Source organism: Phoxinus phoxinus, assembly GCF_949152265.1.
Source record: "Phoxinus phoxinus genome assembly, chromosome: 8".
NCBI classification, from domain to species: domain Eukaryota; kingdom Metazoa; phylum Chordata; class Actinopteri; order Cypriniformes; family Leuciscidae; genus Phoxinus; species Phoxinus phoxinus.
This window is the reverse complement of record NC_136883.1, coordinates 38,524,501-38,548,333: the sequence shown is the minus strand read 5'-3', so window position 1 is coordinate 38,548,333 and position 23,833 is coordinate 38,524,501. Positions and strand designations below refer to the sequence as shown.

Sequence of the window (23,833 nt, the reverse complement as noted above, 5' to 3'; positions counted from 1 at the left end):
GTAACACTAATATTCCTGCTCTATAGTAACACTAATATTCCCGCTCTATAGTAACACTAATATTCCCGCTCTATAGTAACACTAATATTCCCGCTCTATAGTAACACTAATATTCCCGCTCTATAGTAACACTAATATTCCCGCTCTATAGTAACACTAATATTCCCGCTCTATAGTAACACTAATATTCCCGCTCTATATTAACACTATTTCCGCTCTATAGTATTCCCGCTCTATAGTAACACTAATATTCCCACTCTATAGTAACACTAATATTCCCGCTCTATAGTAACATTAATATTCCCGCTCTATATTAACACTATTTCCGCTCTATAGTATTCCCGCTCTATAGTAACACTAATATTCCCACTCTATAGTAACACTAATATTCCCGCTCTATAGTAACACTAATATTCCCGCTCTATAGTAACACTAATATTCCCGCTCTATAGTAACACTAATATTCCCGCTCTATAGTATTCCCGCTCTATAGTAACACTAATATTCCCGCTCTATAGTAACACTAATATTCCCGCTCTATAGTAACACTAATATTCCCGCTCTATAGTAACACTAATATTCCCGCTCTATAGTAACACTAATATTCCCGCTCTATAGTAACACTAATATTCCCGCTCTATAGTAACACTAAAATTCCCGCTCTATAGTAACACTAAAATTCCCGCTCTATAGTAACACTAATATTCCCGCTCTATAGTAACATTATTATTCCAGCTCTATAGTAACACTAATATTCCCGCTCTATAGTAACACTAATATTCCCGCTCTATAGTAACACTAATATACTTATTGGAATCGAAATTAGGAATCGCTAAGAATCGGAATTGTTCAAATTCAAGCGATACCCAACCCTAATTATAAGCGAGCTGCAGTTTTGTCGTCTGCCACTTTAAATGCTCTTTAAAGCGGGATGGATTTTGATTTGCTGTCAGTCTTTTTATCGTTCATCAGCTGTAGAGTTATGGATGTCAAAAAAAAAATCCTGCCGAAATCAATCATAATCCAACATTACCTGGAAGTTTGAGTTTTCGGCAGCAGGAGTTGCAGTGATGTTTGGCGCGGAAGTTTCGGATGGCGTCGTCTCCGAGGTTCGCGGGGCCGAAGATCATGTCATAAGACCTGATGCATTCAAATACAAAAAAAGGAAATTAATAAACCATTATACCATACAAGTTTTAATGATCTTAAAATAGGCTTTATTTTCTTTCTTCTGGTTTTCTGAGATCCACTTCAGTTGTTTCTCTCACCCTTTCTCTCCGCTCTTGATGACCGACGGGTCTGTCAGTATCTCGCCCACTCCTGCAGAGAGAGAGCCGTTACAGAAACACACTCTGTAGCTCGTGTTACACCGGTTTAACAGAAACATCAAGACCTGCTTTTGTCAACTCTGGTGCTCTTCACATGTCGGTCAAAAATTACCCTTTTTTCTTTCCAATGAAATGAATGTACTTCGTTTCAGTTTGATGATGTTTTTTTAATTTAATATTTAGTTTTTTGTAGGGGATTTTTTTAGACTAAATTATATTTGCGCTGTATATATATCTTTTTGAGCATAGACCTGAATTTTTTCCCCCAAAATTAAACGTAAATCTTGAATGCTTTAGATTTCTTTTCAAAGACGGCACTTGCTGAAGATAAAGAAAAAAAGTATAAAAAAGTAACAGAATAATATAACCAAAAATACTATTTAATTTTTATATGAAATGTATATTTTCAAAATCACGTTTTACTCTAAAACTGCAAGAACATCAAAGCCATAAATCTAAACAGGTCGTGTTCCAGATGTGAGTGTGATCTCTTCGGCTGCAGTACCAAACGCCTCCACTAGAGGAAACTCATTTCCAATCCGCTCATTTCTGACCGCGAGGAGCACGAGTGTGACTGTTGTTTACAGGACCATTAAACCTGTTCTAATCATGTCCATCATTTTATTTTGTGTTCACACAGCAAGTGCCAAAACCATTGTGAAGTTTTGTACCATTCTGAAGTAAAAAAAACAACAACAATAAAACGCGTTTAAGTTTAAGAGCACCAGAGTTTAAGTTTAAGAGCACCAGAGAGCACTAAGACGAATTATTCAAGTCCAAATGCTGTAATTTGAGCTGTAACTGATAACTGGACACACACCCTGCAGGTCGAGCACGAGCAGCTCTCCGCGGGTGTACTCGTACGTCCAGTGGCTGAAGGCCAGCATGGTTTCTTCCAGAAGGTTCGTCGGGACGATTTCATCCCCGTTGTTGTTATTAAACTTGCGGAAATCTCCAGTGATGCATTCCTCGATGGCGAACCACTGACCCGCGGAGTGACAGTACAGCAGGAACACCTCCAGGAACCTGCACACAACACACACACACACCGGCATCAGGCACAACACACAACACACAACACACACCGGCATCAGGCAGAACACACACCGGCATCAGGCGTAACACACACTAGGACACACACTGGCATCAGGCGTAACACACACTAGGACACACACTGGCATCAGGCATAAGTACCTGGGTGAGTGTGTGTGTGTGTGTACAGTACCTGAGTGAGTGAGTGAGTGTGTGTGTGTGTGAGAGAACAGTACCTGGGTGTGTGTGTGTGTGTGTGTGTGTGTGTACAGTACCTGGGTGGGTGAGTGTGTGTGTGTGTGTGTGTGAGTGTGTGTGAGAGAACAGTACCTGGGTGGGTGAGTGTGTGTGTGTGTGAGAGAGAACAGTACCTGGGTGTGTGTGTGTGTGTGTGTGTACAGTACCTGGGTGGGTGAGTGTGTGTGTGTGAGAGAACAGTACTTGGGTGTGTGTGTGTGTGTACAGTACCTGGGTGGGTGAGCATGTGAGAGAGAACAGTACCTGGGTGGGTGAGTGTGTGTGTGTGTGTGTGTGTGTGTGTACAGTACCTGGGTGAGTATGGGATAGTTTTGGGTCGAATCTGATTGAAGGCAAACGTGAGTTTCTGAGCCGCTCTCTGCTGCTGAATTTCCTGTTCAGAAACACACACACACACACACATTCAGTGCTGGGTATAAATCTAGTCAGTCACCGATTCCACATTGCATGACAAAAAAAAAAAGAGTAGTTAGTAATGTAGTCTAGATTACTCGGTTTAGGTCATGTGTTCTGATGACTCGTTCATCACAGTGATCTCAATAGGATAATCTTTTACCATATCAATATAAACACAAAGAGACGGAAATTATATTCCAGTTTTCAGTGATGGTCACATGACTACAGGCTGGTGTGTGTGTGTGTGTGTGTGTGTGTGTGTGTGTCCGTACCCTGAGGCAGAGGTGCAGGACTGTTTCCTCTTTGTAAATGGTGTGCCAGGTGTTGACCACCTCGGGCAGGAAGGACTTGACGATGTACAGGTGTCCAGGCTTCAGGATGTCGTACTCGGACCACGTGCACAGCACCTTGAGCGCGCGCCTCAGGCCGCCGCCCATCTCCTCCTTACTGAGGAACTCGATCTTCGCGCAGAGCCCGCGCTGAGCCCACGACGACATGCTGTTATTGATGCTGTTAGGAGAGCTCTCCTCCAGACGGTACACGGTCACGGGCTCGCCTGCACCACACACACACACACACACAGTCATGCAGCGTAGGGCTGGCGGTGTCAACACACACCGGGGCTGTCAAAATGGCTGAAAAGCTAAATTCAAATTTCTTTCTTAAATATTAGCAAAATTCTAATTATATTTTAATTCTAAAGGCAATGCTTCATGCTAGAGGAGAAAGTGCTGTGTTGTCTCCTGTCCACAAGAGGGCGCAATATAAACCATCAAACATTGAAACTCACACACTCACATGCTGAGCGCTTTCACACTCGCTAACAGAAGCTAACATGCTGAGCGCATCGACACCAAAAAATCCAATGCACGTTTTTTTTCTAAAAATATTTGAAATTCAAATTTGATTTGACAGCCCTAACAAACACAGAGCAGAACAACATGAAATAAACAGCAAAGCATGATGGGACAGGAGGGCAGGAGTGTGTCTTACCTCGAGGGGGCACGGGGGTGAATGGAATACTCTGGGACAACCGCATCAGGTTATTACGCTCCACCGCTAACACACACACACACACAGGGCTGATGTCAGAACACGTCACACACAGACCCAGACCACCACGTCTCAGCCGTTGCCACACGTTGAGTGAGGCATTGTGGGTCGGGTTTAAATCGGACACGTTTATGCTCAGGACGTTGACAGACACTGACCTGAATACTGATAACTCTCCATGGGCTTGAACGGGGAACCGATCGCTAAACACACAGAGCAAAGAATGAGCATCACACACACACACCATGACATCATCATGGTCCCGATGCTATCAGTGTATCTGAGGGACAGCGACTGCGTTTACGCGCTCCGCTTCTGTTTCAGCCGCACGAGCTCATGCCGATAGTCTGAGCCGGAAGACGTCATTACGCCACTGTACTTCTACGTCATTACGCTACTGTACTTCTACGTCATTACGCTACTGTACTTCTACGTCATTACGCCACTGTACTTCTACGTCATTACGCTACTGTACTTCTACGTCATTACGCCACTGTACTTCTACGTCATTACGCCACTTCTACGTCATTACGCCACTTCTACGTCATTACGCCACTTCTACGTCATTACGCCACTGTACTTCTACGTCATTACGCCACTGTACTTCTACGTCATTACGCCACTGTACTTCTACGTCATTACGCCACTGTACTTCTACGTCATTACGCCACTGTACTTCTACGTCATTACGCCACTGTACTTCTACGTCATTACGCCACTGTACTTCTACGTTATTACGCCACTTCTACGTCATTACGCTACTGTACTTCTACGTCATTACGCCACTGTACTTCTACGTCATTACGCCACTGTACTTCTACGTCATTACGCCACTGTACTTCTACGTCATTACGCCACTGTACTTCTACGTCATTACGCCACTGTACTTCTACGTCATTACGCCACTGTACTTCTACGTCATTACGCCACTGTACTTCCACGTCATTACGCCACTGTACTTCCACGTCATTACGCCACTGTACTTCTACGTCATTACGCCACTGTACTTCCACGTCATTACGCCACTGTACTTCCACGTCATTACGCCACTGTACTTCTACGTCATTACGCCACTGTACTTCTACGTCATTACGCCACTGTACTTCTACGTCATTACGCCACTTCTACGTCATTACGCCACTTCTACGTCATTACGCCACTGTACTTCTACGTCATTACGCCACTGTACTTCTACGTCATTACGCCACTGTACTTCTAAGTCATTACGCCACTGTACTTCTACGTCATTACGCTACTGTACTTCTACGTCATTACGCTACTGTACTTCTACGTCATTACGCTACTGTACTTCTAAGTCATTACGCTACTGTACTTCTAAGTCATTACGCTACTGTACTTCTAAGTCATTACGCTACTGTACTTCTACGTCATTACGCCACTGTACTTCTACGTCATTACGCCACTGTACTTCTACGTCATTACGCCACTGTACTTCTACGTCATTACGCCATTGTACTTCTACGTCATTACGCTACTGTACTTCTACGTCATTACGCTACTGTACTTCTACGTCATTACGCCATTGTACTTCTACGTCATTACGCCACTGTACTTCTACGTCATTACGCCACTGTACTTCTACGTCATTACGCCACTGTACTTCTACGTCATTACGCCACTGTACTTCTACGTCATTACGCCACTGTACTTCTACGTCATTACGCCACTGTACTTCCACGTCATTACGCCACTGTACTTCCACGTCATTACGCCACTGTACTTCCACGTCATTACGCCACTGTACTTCCACGTCATTACGCCACTGTACTTCCACGTCATTACGCCACTGTACTTCCACGTCATTACGCCACTGTACTTCTACGTCATTACGCCACTGTACTTCTACGTCATTACGCCACTGTACTTCTACGTCATTACGCCACTTCTACGTCATTACGCCACTTCTACGTCATTACGCCACTGTACTTCTACGTCATTACGCCACTGTACTTCTACGTCATTACGCCACTGTACTTCTACGTCATTACGCCACTGTACTTCTACGTCATTACGCTACTGTACTTCTACGTCATTACGCCACTGTACTTCTACGTCATTACGCTACTGTACTTCTAAGTCATTACGCTACTGTACTTCTAAGTCATTACGCTACTGTACTTCTAAGTCATTACGCTACTGTACTTCTACGTCATTACGCCACTGTACTTCTACGTCATTACGCCACTGTACTTCTACGTCATTACGCCACTGTACTTCTACGTCATTACGCCACTGTACTTCTACGTCATTACGCCACTGTACTTCTACGTCATTACGCCATTGTACTTCTACGTCATTACGCCACTGTACTTCTACGTCATTACGCTACTGTACTTCTACGTCATTACGCTACTGTACTTCTACGTCATTACGCCATTGTACTTCTACGTCATTACGCCACTGTACTTCTACGTCATTACGCCACTGTACTTCTACGTCATTACGCCACTGTACTTCTACGTCATTACGCCAATGTACTTCTACGTCATTACGCCACTGTACTTCTACGTCATTACGCCACTGTACTTCTACGTCATTACGCCACTGTACTTCTACGTCATTACGCCACTTCTACGTCATTACGCCACTTCTACGTCATTACGCCACTGTACTTCTACGTCATTACGCCACTGTACTTCTACGTCATTACGCCACTGTACTTCTACGTCATTACGCCACTGTACTTCTACGTCATTACGCCACTGTACTTCTACGTCATTACGCCACTGTACTTCTACGTTATTACGCCACTTCTACGTCATTACGCTACTGTACTTCTACGTCATTACGCCACTGTACTTCTACGTCATTACGCCACTGTACTTCTACGTCATTACGCCACTGTACTTCTACGTCATTACGCCACTGTACTTCTACGTCATTACGCCACTGTACTTCTACGTTATTACGCCACTTCTACGTCATTACGCTACTGTACTTCTACGTCATTACGCCACTGTACTTCTACGTCATTACGCCACTGTACTTCTACGTCATTACGCCACTGTACTTCTACGTCATTACGCCACTGTACTTCTACGTCATTACGCCACTGTACTTCTACGTCATTACGCCACTGTACTTCCACGTCATTACGCCACTGTACTTCTACGTCATTACGCCACTGTACTTCTACGTCATTACGCCACTGTACTTCCACGTCATTACGCCACTGTACTTCCACGTCATTACGCCACTGTACTTCTACGTCATTACGCCACTGTACTTCTACGTCATTACGCCACTGTACTTCTACGTCATTACGCCACTGTACTTCTACGTCATTACGCCACTTCTACGTCATTACGCCACTTCTACGTCATTACGCCACTTCTACGTCATTACGCCACTGTACTTCTACGTCATTACGCCACTGTACTTCTACGTCATTACGCCACTGTACTTCTACGTCATTACGCCACTGTACTTCTACGTCATTACGCCACTGTACTTCTACGTCATTACGCCACTGTACTTCTACGTCATTACGCCACTGTACTTCTACGTCATTACGCCACTGTACTTCTACGTCATTACGCCACTGTACTTCTACGTCATTACGCCACTGTACTTCCACGTCATTACGCCACTGTACTTCCACGTCATTACGCCACTGTACTTCTACGTCATTACGCCACTTCTACGTCATTACGCCACTTCTACGTCATTACGCCACTGTACTTCCACGTCATTACGCCACTGTACTTCCACGTCATTACGCCACTGTACTTCTACGTCATTACGCCACTGTACTTCTACGTCATTACGCCACTGTACTTCTACGTCATTACGCCACTGTACTTCTACGTCATTACGCCACTTCTACGTCATTACGCTACTTCTACGTCATTACGCCACTTCTACGTCATTACGCCACTGTACTTCTACGTCATTACGCCACTGTACTTCTACGTCATTACGCCACTGTACTTCTACGTCATTACGCCACTGTACTTCTACGTCATTACGCCACTGTACTTCTACGTCATTACGCTACTGTACTTCTACGTCATTACGCCACTGTACTTCTACGTCATTACGCCACTGTACTTCTACGTCATTACGCCACTGTACTTCCACGTCATTACGCCACTGTACTTCCACGTCATTACGCCACTGTACTTCTACGTCATTACGCCACTGTACTTCTACGTCATTACGCCACTGTACTTCCACGTCATTACGCCACTGTACTTCTACGTCATTACGCCACTGTACTTCTACGTCATTACGCCACTGTACTTCTACGTCATTACGCCACTGTACTTCTACGTCATTACGCCACTGTACTTCTACGTCATTACGCCACTGTACTTCTACGTCATTACGCCACTGTACTTCTACGTCATTACGCCACTGTACTTCTACGTCATTACGCTACTGTACTTCTACGTCATTACGCTACTGTACTTCTACGTCATTACGCTACTGTACTTCTACGTCATTACGCTACTGTACTTCTAAGTCATTACGCTACTGTACTTCTAAGTCATTACGCTACTGTACTTCTACGTCATTACGCTACTGTACTTCTACGTCATTACGCCACTGTACTTCTACGTCATTACGCCACTGTACTTCTACGTCATTACGCCACTGTACTTCTACGTCATTACGCTACTGTACTTCTACGTCATTACGCTACTGTACTTCTACGTCATTACGCCATTGTACTTCTACGTCATTATGCTACTGTACTTCTACGTCATTACGCTACTGTACTTCTACGTCATTACGCTACTGTACTTCTACGTCATTACGCCATTGTACTTCTACGTCATTACGCCACTGTACTTCTACGTCATTACGCCACTGTACTTCTACGTCATTACGCCAATGTACTTCTACGTCATTACGCCACTGTACTTCTACGTCATTACGCCACTGTACTTCTACGTCATTACGCCACTGTACTTCTACGTCATTACGCCACTTCTACGTCATTACGCCACTTCTACGTCATTACGCCACTGTACTTCTACGTCATTACGCCACTGTACTTCTACGTCATTACGCCACTGTACTTCTACGTCATTACGCCACTGTACTTCTACGTCATTACGCCACTGTACTTCTACGTTATTACGCCACTTCTACGTCATTACGCTACTGTACTTCTACGTCATTACGCCACTGTACTTCTACGTCATTACGCCACTGTACTTCTACGTCATTACGCCACTGTACTTCTACGTCATTACGCCACTGTACTTCTACGTCATTACGCCACTGTACTTCTACGTCATTACGCCACTGTACTTCTACGTCATTACGCCACTGTACTTCTACGTCATTACGCCACTGTACTTCCACGTCATTACGCCACTGTACTTCCACGTCATTACGCCACTGTACTTCTACGTCATTACGCCACTGTACTTCCACGTCATTACGCCACTGTACTTCCACGTCATTACGCCACTGTACTTCTACGTCATTACGCTACTGTACTTCTAAGTCATTACGCTACTGTACTTCTACGTCATTACGCTACTGTACTTCTAAGTCATTACGCTACTGTACTTCTACGTCATTACGCTACTGTACTTCTACGTCATTACGCCACTGTACTTCTACGTCATTACGCCACTGTACTTCTACGTCATTACGCCACTGTACTTCTACGTCATTACGCTACTGTACTTCTACGTCATTACGCTACTGTACTTCTACGTCATTACGCCATTGTACTTCTACGTCATTACGCTACTGTACTTCTACGTCATTACGCTACTGTACTTCTACGTCATTACGCTACTGTACTTCTACGTCATTACGCCATTGTACTTCTACGTCATTACGCCACTGTACTTCTACGTCATTACGCCACTGTACTTCTACGTCATTACGCCACTGTACTTCTACGTCATTACGCCAATGTACTTCTACGTCATTACGCCACTGTACTTCTACGTCATTACGCCACTGTACTTCTACGTCATTACGCCACTGTACTTCTACGTCATTACGCCACTGTACTTCTACGTCATTACGCCACTGTACTTCTACGTCATTACGCCACTTCTACGTCATTACGCCACTTCTACGTCATTACGCCACTGTACTTCTACGTCATTACGCCACTGTACTTCTACGTCATTACGCCACTGTACTTCTACGTCATTACGCCACTGTACTTCTACGTCATTACGCCACTGTACTTCTACGTCATTACGCCACTGTACTTCTACGTTATTACGCCACTTCTACGTCATTACGCTACTGTACTTCTACGTCATTACGCCACTGTACTTCTACGTCATTACGCCACTGTACTTCTACGTCATTACGCCACTGTACTTCTACGTCATTACGCCACTGTACTTCTACGTCATTACGCCACTGTACTTCCACGTCATTACGCCACTGTACTTCTACGTCATTACGCCACTGTACTTCTACGTCATTACGCCACTGTACTTCCACGTCATTACGCCACTGTACTTCCACGTCATTACGCCACTGTACTTCTACGTCATTACGCCACTGTACTTCTACGACTGTACTTCTACGTCATTACGCCACTGTACTTCTACGTCATTACGCCACTGTACTTCCACGTCATTACGCCACTGTACTTCTACGTCATTACGCCACTGTACTTCTACGTCATTACGCCACTGTACTTCCACGTCATTACGCCACTGTACTTCCACGTCATTACGCCACTGTACTTCTACGTCATTACGCCACTGTACTTCTACGTCATTACGCCACTGTACTTCTACGTCATTACGCCACTGTACTTCTACGTCATTACGCCACTGTACTTCTACGTCATTACGCCACTGTACTTCTACGTCATTACGCCACTTCTACGTCATTACGCCACTTCTACGTCATTACGCCACTTCTACGTCATTACGCCACTGTACTTCTACGTCATTACGCCACTGTACTTCTACGTCATTACGCCACTGTACTTCTACGTCATTACGCCACTGTACTTCTACGTCATTACGCCACTGTACTTCTACGTCATTACGCCACTGTACTTCTACGTCATTACGCCACTGTACTTCCACGTCATTACGCCACTGTACTTCCACGTCATTACGCCACTGTACTTCTACGTCATTACGCCACTGTACTTCCACGTCATTACGCCACTGTACTTCTACGTCATTACGCCACTGTACTTCTACGTCATTATGCCACTGTACTTCTACGTCATTACGCTACTGTACTTCTACGTCATTGTACATGCGCAGTCCTTGCAGTTTCGTGTTCAATCCGATCAGGTGTTCACATGTTCTCTCGATCGGATTAGAAAAGGAATAACCATCTCTGGGATCGGCTCAGTCGGTCGATGTTCACATGAAGCTCTCGGTGCGATCGAGCCGTCAGTCCCAGTACTAACGGGTTATGTGGTTGCATGTAAACGTAGCCTATGTGTGTGTGTGTGTGCAGCGCTAAGATGGACCAGCAGGGGTCAGACTTACAGTCCTTGCGTGTGCCCAGGTGTGTGTGACGGGCGGCGTACAGACCCGCTGCGGCTGAAACACACACACACACACACACACACACACACACACACACACACACACACACACAAACACAAACACACTTTAGACATGTCCGGTCAGGATGTTCAGCTGATCATCAGATGTGATGAAACACTCACTGTTTGAGATGTCGTCTCCTGGACTCCTGAACACAACGGGGAAAAGCAAGAAAAACATTAATGACAGAGTAAATTGAGTTCTAGTAAGTGACCGCAACAATCATTTATAAAAACACAATCACTGCATGAGTTAATTAGTTTCACACACTGATGTTACTGGACAGTTACTCACAGTTTGCTGGATTGAGCCGATTTACCCTGAGAATAAAAGACAAACAGCGTGTGTGAGTGTGTGTACACACGTACACTGTATAAAGGATTTATCAAAGTTGTAAATAGAATTTTCTTGTAAAGCAAACGTCAATAATCTTTATTTCAGTCTCTCTACTTACTGTTATTTATTTCTTACACGTTATGTGAGAAACGAGGCGAGACCAAATGGAATAATACAAAACAATAACAAATAGTTGTACATGACAGTTAAAGTCCCCTATTCTGCTGTTTTAAAGCTCTACTGTAGTTCTGCGTCTCCTACAACAGGTTCACACTCATTAATGTCCTCAATCTGCAGCGTCGGCTCTTTTCTCTCAGTGTGTGAAGCGCTTCCATCACGCTTTCAGTCTCTAAGCCCCGCCTCTCTGAGAGCTGCTCTGCTGTGATTGGTCAGAAAGCAAACGCTCATTATCATATCTGGATCTCAGCTCTTGATCACAGTGATACGAACAGTAACGATGGCGTGGGTTTACTGTCTCAAGGCCTGTGCCGACGTTCAACGCCTCGTGACTAAACAAAGGGCGCCATTGTGAGTGTGCACATCGACGCGTAAAATGGCACGCGTAAAAGCGGCATTTTTTAAAAAACGCCTCGGGTTCGTATTTTTGGTTTGACGCGCCGCGTCAAAAACTATCCGACCAATGAGATTGGCGCTTTTGCTCACGTGTCTGGAGCTTCTGAAATTACAGTAAAACACAACTTGGGGGTATTTCTGTTTTACATTAAGCACCATCTAATGTCAGGGAATGAAATTGCATGTTCACTCGGCTCATCGTCAGCAAACATCGCTTGAGTGTGAACACAAAAAACTCGTTGAAAACCGCTGACGAATAATGCGCGCCGATATTCGTCCCGGTGTGTACGGCCCTTCAATCTCAGAGAACAGCGTCTTCTCCACATGAACCACACAAACCCAACTCTTCCAGTCTCAGATACACTAGTGTTAGAGGCGGGGCTAAGAGACGCTGCTCAGCCAATGAGACATTAAGATGGTACATTTTTAAATGCACCAGTTAAATATTTGGTTACTTTGAAATTAAATTAGAAATTTACTAGCAGTTTCTGGATGTAAATGGTGTCTACACCAATGGTTTTGTTTCCCTTAAAGATCGTGATAGAGTGTTTGACTGACCGACAGCAGATCCTCGTAGCGCGACACGTCTTCCAGCGACACACGCGTCCTCTCCTGCTTACTGAGCGCTGAAACACACACACACACACACACACACACACACACAGATAAAGAGACCGGACACACACTTAACCCATTTGTGCCGGATGCTGCGCGCCGAAACATTATATCTACCGCCGGTTACTGCGTTGCGCAACTCTGAACCTCCTGCCGGCTGCTGCGTAGCGCAGCATTTTGTATTCGTCATACTTTTAATGACACGTGCAGCATATAACGCACTGTCATAGGTTCAAATACACACGAGGTGGGTCTTGTTGAGTTTTCAAAGACCACGTGACCACCCAAATGTACTGTGGTTCGCTGAAAATCACGTCAATCAATCAGACATACACGCGCATTTGTTTTGGATTTTTGAAGACGCGAGTGCGAAAATGGCAACGACAGAAGAGGATTTTGACAGCGAGGGCAGTGACATTGACTTGGAAGATAGTGAGGAGTTTGGAAGATAGTAAGGAGTTTAGTGAGAAGTTTTGCACCTTCCTCTGCACCGCGAGTGCTTCATGTACCAAATGTACCACGTCGTTCGTCACAAATGATTTGATCTGACTCTTGTCTGTCTCTCTCTCTCTGTGTGTGTGTGTGTGTGTGCGTGTGTGTGTGCGCGTGTGTGTGCGTGTATGTATGTGTGCGTGCGTGCGTGTGTGTGTGCGTGCGCGTCTATCTGTGCGAGGATAATGCTGATAAAGCCAAAGAGGAGAGATTTGAGCCATGGAGCTCAGAGACTGATACTCTTCCCAGTTCCTCCTCAGGACTTTCCCCACCTCTCTCTGATAACAAGATGCCTTGTTCAGTGTGTTGGCATGTTTAAAATGTTATTTGTTATATTTTATATAATTGATTTATATATTAAAAAATTTTTTTCTTCCCCATATGATTTTGAGAATTTTTTGAAAAATGTGTTGTTATGTTAGTGCTAAGGGAGCATGTTTTAATCAAACCTGTGATTCTTACCTTCAAAATGTATTTTATTTCATGTTTCTAAGTGCTACAGAGGCTTAGATATTCAGGTTTTGGTAGACGTAGACAATTCGTAGTATTTTTTCAGAAAACCCTCAGGAGATAAGGACATTTATCCTAGAATAACATAGGTTTTTATAGGCGTTTTTAGCAGGCGTTTTAGGAGTAAATGGGTTAAAGGAGGAGTTCACTTCAGAATTAACATCTCCTGATAGTTTACTCTCCCGCACGTCATCCCAGATGTTCATGCGTTTCTCTCTTCAGTGGAAAAGAAATGCAGGTTTTTGAGGAACACACTCCAGATGTTCTCCATATAGTGACTTCAATGGTCCAGATGTGAGTTTCAGGTGTGAGTGCGGCCAGCAGGGGGCGCTCACCCTGTGGTGTGTGTGGGTCCTAACGCCCCAGTGTAGAGACGGGATACTATACTGTCAGAGCACCGTCCTTCAGATGAGACGTTAAACCGAGGTCCTGACTCTCGGATTTCCCAGGATGTCCTTCGGAAAAGAGTAGCGGTGTAAACCCGGTGTGTGTGTATGAGTGTGTGTGTGTGTGTGGTGTGTGTTCTGGCGCACTATGGCTGCCGGCGCATCATCAGGTGGAGCTCTACACTGCTGGTTGGGGAGATCCTCCATGTGTGAAGCGCTTCGAGGACCCAGAAGCAGCGCTGTATTAATGTAACAAATGATCTGAAGCTGAAACTCACATCTGGACCTTCGACCCGCTGGACCATTGAAGACACTATATGGAGAACATCTGGAGTGTGTTCCTCACACACCTTCTTCTCCACTGAAGAAAGAAACTCATGAACATCGTGTATGACGTGCGGGAGAAAATGAGTGTGTGGAGCGTGAGATCTGTGCTCATGAGGTCATCCGCGAGCTGGGTAATGTTCACTGGTGTGTGTAACTCACTGGACTCTGGATGCAAGAAGGAAGGGTTTCTGTCGAACTCTGTGAAGCCGGCGTACGAGTTCACCGTCCTCATGTGACCCTGCGACCCCGCCTGCGGAACACACACAACATCATCGGGACTGGGACTCTCCTGAGGAGCCGTGGCATCTTCAGCACGCTCAACCACACTGACCACATCTCCAGCCTTCCTGGACGGACTCGCCTGGCGCCCGCTCGCCGCGCCCTCTCGAGGGAACGACCTCTGACCCTCAGGCTCGTCCTTGTGACCTTCAGAGAGAAGTGGCAGAATGAGTCCACGGGCCTTTAAACACCGGATCAGTGGATTAGTCACATGTTAAATGAGTCCCTCTGGTGACACTGATCAATGCCACGTCTCGAACCAGACCCCAAACCAGCACCAGCCCGGGTTAGTGGAGTCTACCACACACACACACACGACAGCACTTTATTCACTCCCGAGGGACGTTTAGTAAAAAGCGACCGTTTGAGATGAAACCACCCGAGGTCAGAGGTCACCCGTCTCACCCTCTCTAAAGGCCCCGATACACTCCAGACCGAATCCCTGACCCGAACCGCTGATGTCATTTCGTACAAACTCAGGACAGATGATCAGAGGCTTTCTCAACTGCGGTTTAAGCACTGCACATATTTACATCTAAATGTGAAAGGAAAATGTATAAAGCAATGCGTTACTTTACTCGTTACATTAAAAAAGCAATCTGATTACATAATCCATGTTGCTTGTTACATTATAAAAGTAATCTGATAACGTGACTACTTCATAGAAGAATCTGAAGCTGTAATTCTAACTAAAAGCAACAGAGACACTATTGTTCACGTTTAATACTGTAAATCTGGTGCTTTAGAGCAATCTATTGTACAGTGATGTATAAATAAACGTGATCAGATGCACATCTCAATGTGGAAGGCGGTGGCATGCTCGCTAACAGTATAATCGCTGCTAATGTACTTCAAACTTCTTTTCAAACCCAAGCAAAGAACTTCGGCGTGAGTATATCGGGGCCTTAACACACACAGGGGCATGCAGAGGGTCAAGGGTCACGGTTAGGGCGGGGTTATGTGTCATTCATCCCGATTCCCAGTGGAGGACCGAAGCCAAACCTCCGGTTCTCTGCCTGAGTCTGTGTAGCGCACGTCTGCAGCGGCCGTCCTCCGTGAGGCGCCGGGGCCGGAGCTCAGGGGCCCGAGGGAGACCCGGGAGCGGCGTGTTTCTGTCGGGCCGGTCAGCGGTGAGGTCTCTGACCTCCTCATCCTCATCCTCAGAGAAGGCATGATTCACGTATCCCTCACACTCGGCCTCACACACGACCAGCACTGGCAGGCCTTCATCAACACTCTCCTTATACTCACCCACGAAGGCCCCGAACTCCACGGCGCGGTGCGACGGCTCCGTCTGCGAGTGCCTGGAGTCTGCGAGCTGTGACGGCGTGCTGACGAAGAACGTAGCCGATGCCGCTGGAGCGCTAACGAGGCTGCCATGACCCGTGTCTGAGCGGAGAGAGCGTCTCTGCGAGTGAAAGCGCGTGAGCGACTGTGGGAAGGCGCGGCTGGAGGATCCCAACTCGACCGGGAATGGAGCGCGCCTATCCGGACTCAACGGAAGCTCCGCCCCCTGAAGCCCTTCGGCTCCGCCCCCGAACAGCGACTCTGCTATGCTAGCGGCGGGCGGCAGGAACCCCACACTGCAGCGCACCAGCGCACTCGACTTCGAGTGTCCCGTCAGGTCGGGCACCAGGTTCTTGGAGACGCTGAGCTCACGCGTGATCTGGTTGTGCACTTTGCTAGCCTCAGACGCGCGCTGGGCTGTTAGCGCCTTTAGCGTGTCCACCGTGAGCGCCGAGAGGTCCTGCAGGTGTCCGATCTGAGAATCCAGCGTGTGCAAAGAGCGCTTGATGAAGTTCACCTTGTTTCCAACCTCCTTCAGCTGCACACACATCGTCTCCACCCTGAAACACACACACACACACACACACGTTCATGTAGACTCTTCTCCAAATCTACTTGCACCATATTCAAGTTCTACAATTTAGAAGCCACTTAATATTCAGTAATATTATTGATTTAATTGCACTGACACTATCAGACGATAACAAAACATGAACTAAATCAATCTCAAGAATAATGACAGTCTTGTGTACAGATCTTCCAGACCTGTCGGACGTGAGTCTGATTCTCTCTTCACTCCCAGAGTGAAACTGATCGTCTTTCTCGTGGAAGTACGTCTCTACGCACTGCTCCTCGAAATCGTGCAGCTTCTTCTGGTCCTCCTCGGTCAGGAAGAGCTCTGCGGGCAAACAGAACTGTCAGCGTAACTCGCGCAACTGTCAGCGCAACTGTCAGCGCAACTGTCAGCGCAACTCGCGTAACTGTCAGCGTAACTCGCGTAACTGTCAGTGTAAATAAGTTTTAGACGCGTTACTTGGTCCGTAGGTGCTGCTGTCCTTCTTCCTCTTCCTGCAGATGGCCGACAGGACTGACGCCATGTGGCTGAGCAGAATCAGCGGCGGCGGCAGAATGGGCTTGTCGTGATACGCCATGATGAAGTGGTAGCGCTGGTACTTCCACACCAGGTTAGATATGGACATCACCTGCAGGTACACGTTACTGCAGAGAAACGGCACGGTCAGTTATCATGACGAACAGAGAACACAGACGCGGGCGGGCGTAGCGGCGGTCACGGCAGGCGTAGCGGCGGTCACTCACTTGAAGAAGGCGATGAGCAGGTTCACCATCAGGATGTACTGGACGAACAGATAGACGGCCTGCAGCAGCGGCGTCAGCCACACGCCCGTGCCCGTGTCACACAGCTTCTTAGCATGTTCGTCGCTCGAGTTCGCACACACTGCAAACACACACGTCACATGTAACTGAGGCTGAGGACAGCACCTTATAAATGAAACCTTATAGTAAAGTGTTTTCCGTTAATTGAATGATGTTTTAGCAGATCGTAGGGTTCGGGTTAGTAAGGGTTGGTTAGTTTTCCCCCCACGTTACAGGATTTGGAAAGGGTTTAAAAGTGTTTGATTGTAATGTTAGATAAATGGTGTTAACGATAGTTTTGTTCTGTTCTGTGTGCGAGTCTCCAGGGGTTTACCGTCAATCTCGTACGCATAAACTTCACCGTACATCATCCAGTAGGGCTGGAACACCACATCTCTGGCCAAAGTCCACGAAGGCTCCTCATTTGGGTACAAAATGGCTTTACGAGGAACCCCGAAACTCAGCAGCACAACCGCCATAATGACCACGATATAGAACATGTTGGCCACCTGCGGAAGGAGCGGACACACGTGCTCAACACACACGTGCTCAACACACACGTGCTCAACACACACGTGCTCAACACACACGTGCTCAACACACACGTGCTCAACACCGCAGGAGCTCACCAGCAGTGATGGGGGACTGATTTTTACAATTAATGTTACGATAATGCGTTACATGTTACATGTCAGATTACGTAATGGCCGTTACACCCACAACACTCTTCACACGCGCTCACCATCTTCCCGATCATCATGACGTACGGCCCCGCCTGCTGATTGACAGCCAGAATATCCAGCAGCCGCACGTACCAGAAGATGATGTTCAAGCAGTAAACGATCCGGCCCGCGATGGACACGCTAGAATCGCCGAAGCGCAGACCGAAGCCCACGAAGAACATTAGGATGGCCAGGAAGTCAGAGATGTTGAAGTAGTCGGTGAACCACACTTTAATCTTCTGACTGATTTTCCCTCCTTCAGACATGAACATCTGGAGAGGACACACACACACACACAGTCGTCAGAAGGCAGGGTTAACGCTCAAGTTAAACACTTCTGATATGCCCCACTCACACACACACACACACACCTCTCGTATCTTCTCCACCGCGAGCGTGAAGATGTACAGAATGACGACCCATTCCTGAGGAGACGGAAGCTCCTTCATTTTCACCAACACCACGAATGAGTAGAGCATCAGGAACCCGATATAGAAGAGCTGCAACACACACATTATAGACATGCATATGAACAGCGTTGAGCACGAAGCTTCATGAGCAGCGCAGACCTCCTTCAGGACGGGTCAATTACACAGTCTAGAGACCAACATCATCAGAGCGACGGGAATAACACACTCCTCATCTCCTGGATTTAGATCACATGTCTATGAAATCTGATTTTGTCACCAAATTCTGTGTTAATTTTTCTGTGTTTTATGATTAATTACAAATGCGTCAACAAAAAAACGGTGATAATCAAATTAATTCAATAACCATTTAAAATTATAACCAAATGAAACCATTCCTTTACTATAGTGCATTGCATTTCTGTCATCATTGTTTCAAGTTAAACAATCATTTATTTGGTGGTTTCTAGTGAAGAAGTGAGTTTCTGTGTGGATTTGATTTAATATACAGAGATACTTTAGATTTATTAATCCAAAAATGGCCAAATTCTGTGACACCGCTTTAAACAGTAGATTCCTAATTTTCCGCATCACAGAACTCTGGGTATCAGTTGTGCGTTTGATCTGAGCGCGCAGTTGCTCAAGAGCGGTTTACTGCGGCGAGCGATCACAGAGTCATGATGATTCATATCACACACACACACACACAATCATTTGCTTTTCAGAAAATCTTTAATTCACATTCACCTCAACACACTTCAGCTCATGAGAAACAACAGATGAATGATCAACCAGCGCTGCACACACACACACACACACGGTTGAAATGTCACTAGTAAACCTTCCACTAGTTCGGAGATGTTTATCTGTGTAACACAGTGAGTTTATGCAGGGACGAGTGCCTCTGATACTATCGCATGGGAACAACAATCCAGAACATTTAGTAAAGAGCTGGTAATGACACACACACACACAGAGAGAGAGAGCGTGAGAAGAGTCGTACGCACCGTGTTGAACCAGAACTTGACGATGGGCGCGTGGTAAAAGGCGTAGAACTTGCGAGTGATGGGTAATCGGCGCGAGCGGACGTGGACCTCCGACTCGCTCTTCATCTCGGCGTTCTCGTTCATACGCACTTCCTTAAACACATCCTGACACACACACACACACACACACAGCTGTCAAAACACACTCTTCCTCAGGGGTCCTGTCTCGGTTTCCAGCACACATATCGAAACTTTCTTAAATCAAGAAACATTTACTGGAGAAGAAGCAAAATGACAGAAGATATAAGTCTTGTTTGCTGAAAAAAAGTGAGTTAGTGCTTAAAACAAGAAATATCTGTCAGTGGAGTCAAAAAAATGAAATAAACTTAATTTAAAGGGAAAACGAGATTATTGTTCTGACTCCATTGGCAGATATTCTTGTTTTAAGCACAAACTCACTAGATTTGGACAATTCTTCCAGTAAACACACACCTCCGTCATCCTGCTTCTCCAGTAAATGTGTCGTGTTTTAGGAATGTTCAGATATTCGTGCTGGAGAACAGGACAGAGACACAGATCATTTGCTCGTGTGTGATTGTGCAAGAGCACTAGTGTAAAGATTGACAGTTTTCTGCGGATCCGTGAGCAGAGCGGCGGCACAGGCACGGAGTGTGTCACGCATCTCCTCAGGTGTGTGTTTACCATCTGGATGTCGTCGGGGTTCTGCAGGTTGTGCTCGCTGTCCTCCATGCTCTGGTGGGCGTCCTGGGACTGGGGGATGTGGGACATCTCCGCTTTGGTCTTGTACTCCAGGAAGAGGATGGCAGGAGGAACGAGGATGCTCAGGATCACCTGGACACACACACACACACACACATAAACCAATGCATTCTTACACTTTGGATACAGCCGTCTGCTAAATTGCGTTGGGCGATTGCGATATACCAGTTAGAATTCTCTGAATGTAAATGTAAATTAGTCTTCCGCGATAATGATAATGATGCAGCCTCTAGGTGATGACGTATTTCTGTGGGACCCATTCAGAGCAGACACCGCTGTCGGAAGCAGACGTGAAGCTGAGGAATATAGCGCGCAGAATATAAAATATTTTTTTAAAAATATGGTTTCATTGAGATTAATTGCGCAGCCCTACCAGAACACATGGAGCTATAGTCCACATCGCGCATGCCTCCGCTAGTGCGACTGTACCTTGTACCAGGAGTTCTTGCGCATGTTGAGGCGTCCCATCCACATGTCGGACAGCAGCATCTGTGTGCAGGTGTGCGCCACGAACGGCCGGAGCCGCGACGACACCGCCAGCTTCAGACACGTGGAGTTGCTCCAGTTCTTCAGCTCGTACGTCAGCAGCTTCATGGCCATCGTCTCGTCCTGCCGGAACGACTGCTCCAGCAGGTCCACCGCCAGCGTGCCGAACTCACTGACACACACGCGCACACACACAGTCATCACTACATCACTTTATACCGTACAGCTGCACAGTAATTATTCGTTGCCGAAAATGTCAATAGATTTTCGTCATAGTTTTTGTCATTCAAAACTAGTTTTTATTTAGTTATCGTCTCGTTTAGTAATAGCACTGCCCACAATAGCGTTCAGGACCAGCATGTGATGATTCCCGAGCCTCACCTGGAATACTCCTTCAGCTCCTCCGAGGTGTCGTCCACCACGTCGCTCTTCTTGGCCTCGTAGCCCATGGAGCGCAGCAGCTTGCAGGCCACCAGGGCCTTGGCGGTGGACTCCTCTCCGTGCTGCCAGAAGAACAGGGACATCTTCTGCCGCTTCATCAGCACGGCCCACACCAGCAGCTCGTTGAACGGGTACGGGAAGCGGCGAGTCTCGGGATCGTCGATGTCCACCACCTCCTCCCGGCTCTTCTTCTTCTGCTGCTCCGACGCGGAGTCCGGCTGAGGGACGACCAGACGATTAGAGCAGAGACACACACACACACACACACTCACTCACTCTCACACTCAAACACTCACTCACACTAACTCTCACACACACTCACTCACTCACACACTCACTCACTCACTCACTCACTCACTCACTCACTCACTCACTCACTCTCACACTCACTCTCACACTCACTCTCACACACACTCTCACACACACTCTCACACACACTCACTCACTCACTCACTCACTCTCACACTCACTCTCACACTCACTCACACACTCACTCACACTCACTCTCACACACACTCACTCACTCACTCTCACACACACTCACTCACTCACTCACTCACACTCACTCTCACACACACTCACTCACTCTCACACTCACTCTCACACTCACACTCACACTCACTCTCACTCTCACACTCACTCTCACACTCACTCTCACACTCACACTCACTCTCACACTCACACTCACTCTCACACTCACTCTCACACTCACACTCACTCTCACACTCACTCTCTCACACACACTCACTCTCACACACACTCACTCTCACACTCACTCTCACTCTCACACTCACTCTCACACTCACTCTCACACTCACTCTCACACTCACTCTCTCACACACACTCACTCTCACACACACTCACTCTCACACTCACTCTCACACTCACTCTCACACTCACTCTCACACTCACTCTCACACTCACTCTCACACTCACTCTCACACTCACACTCACTCTCACACTCACTCTCACACTCACTCTCACACTCACTCTCACACTCACTCTCACACTCACTCTCACTCTCACACTCACTCTCACACTCACTCTCACACTCACTCTCACACTCACTCTCACACTCACTCTCACACTCACTCTCACACTCACACTCACTCTCACACTCACTCTCACACACACTCACTCACACTCACTCTCACTCTCACACTCACACTCACTCTCACACTCTCACACACACTCACTCACACTCACTCTCACACACTCTCACACTCACTCTCACACTCACTCTCACACTCACTCTCACTCTCACACTCACTCTCACACTCACTCTCACACACTCTCACACACACTCACACACACTCACTCACTCTCACACTCACTCTCACACTCACTCTCACACTCACTCTCACACTCACTCTCACACTCACTCTCACACTCACTCTCACACTCACTCTCACACTCACTCTCACACTCACTCTCACACTCACACTCACTCTCACACACACTCACTCACACTCACTCTCACACACACTCTCACACTCACACTCACTCTCACACTCACTCTCACACTCACTCTCACACTCACTCTCACACTCACTCTCACACTCACTCTCACACTCACTCTCACACTCACTCTCACACTCACACTCACTCTCACACTCACTCTCACTCTCACACTCACTCTCACACTCACTCTCACACACACTCTCACACACACTCACTCACTCACTCTCACACACACTCACTCACTCTCACACACACTCACTCACTCTCACACACACTCACTCACTCTCACACTCACTCTCACACTCACTCTCACACTCACTCACACACTCACTCACACAATCACTCACAGAGTCACTCACACAGTCACTCACACATTCACTCTCACACTCACACTCACTCTCACACACACTCACTCACTCACTCTCACACACACTCACTCACTCTCACACTCACTCTCACACTCACTCTCACACTCACTCTCACACTCACTCTCACACTCACACTCACTCTCACACTCACTCTCACACTCACTCTCACACTCACTCTCACACACACTCACTCACTCTCACACACACTCACTCACTCTCACACACACTCACTCACTCTCACACACACTCACTCACTCTCACACTCACTCTCACACTCACTCACTCACTCTCACACTCACTCTCACACTCACTCTCACACTCACTCTCACACTCACTCTCACACTCACTCTCACACTCACACTCACTCTCACACTCACTCTCACACTCACTCTCACACTCACTCTCACACACAC

At 46.6% G+C, this 23,833-nt stretch overlaps 1 protein-coding gene across 8 annotated transcripts in view; it reads right to left on the bottom strand.

The window, feature by feature from the left end:
• Positions 1 to 23,833, bottom strand: part of trpm7 (transient receptor potential cation channel, subfamily M, member 7) — a 62,282-nt gene that overhangs the window by 4,132 nt on the left and 34,317 nt on the right. The window contains exons 16-39 of one of the 8 annotated variants that reach the window (XM_079621630.1): positions 21,532 to 21,809; positions 21,094 to 21,322; positions 20,587 to 20,736; positions 19,906 to 20,049; positions 18,863 to 18,991; positions 18,512 to 18,763; positions 18,104 to 18,278; positions 17,713 to 17,851; positions 17,429 to 17,613; positions 17,161 to 17,293; positions 16,111 to 16,955; positions 15,161 to 15,255; positions 14,989 to 15,079; positions 13,058 to 13,125; positions 11,885 to 11,910; positions 11,713 to 11,738; positions 11,531 to 11,584; positions 4,226 to 4,270; positions 4,008 to 4,073; positions 3,287 to 3,570; positions 2,909 to 2,991; positions 2,149 to 2,354; positions 1,269 to 1,320; positions 1,034 to 1,140 (exon numbers count right to left, since the gene is read on the bottom strand). In XM_079621630.1, the coding sequence (XP_079477756.1) occupies positions 1,034 to 1,140; positions 1,269 to 1,320; positions 2,149 to 2,354; positions 2,909 to 2,991; positions 3,287 to 3,570; positions 4,008 to 4,073; positions 4,226 to 4,270; positions 11,531 to 11,584; positions 11,713 to 11,738; positions 11,885 to 11,910; positions 13,058 to 13,125; positions 14,989 to 15,079; positions 15,161 to 15,255; positions 16,111 to 16,955; positions 17,161 to 17,293; positions 17,429 to 17,613; positions 17,713 to 17,851; positions 18,104 to 18,278; positions 18,512 to 18,763; positions 18,863 to 18,991; positions 19,906 to 20,049; positions 20,587 to 20,736; positions 21,094 to 21,322; positions 21,532 to 21,809 (3,862 nt within the window). Of the gene's footprint in view, positions 1 to 1,033; positions 1,141 to 1,268; positions 1,321 to 2,148; positions 2,355 to 2,908; positions 2,992 to 3,286; positions 3,571 to 4,007; positions 4,074 to 4,225; positions 4,271 to 11,530; positions 11,612 to 11,655; positions 11,739 to 11,884; positions 11,911 to 13,057; positions 13,126 to 14,988; positions 15,256 to 16,110; positions 16,956 to 17,160; positions 17,294 to 17,428; positions 17,614 to 17,712; positions 17,852 to 18,103; positions 18,279 to 18,511; positions 18,764 to 18,862; positions 18,992 to 19,905; positions 20,050 to 20,586; positions 20,737 to 21,093; positions 21,323 to 21,531; positions 21,810 to 23,833 lie in introns of those variants that run through there. The other 7 variants (XM_079621632.1, XM_079621628.1, XM_079621631.1 and 4 more) reach the window with 7 other exon arrangements.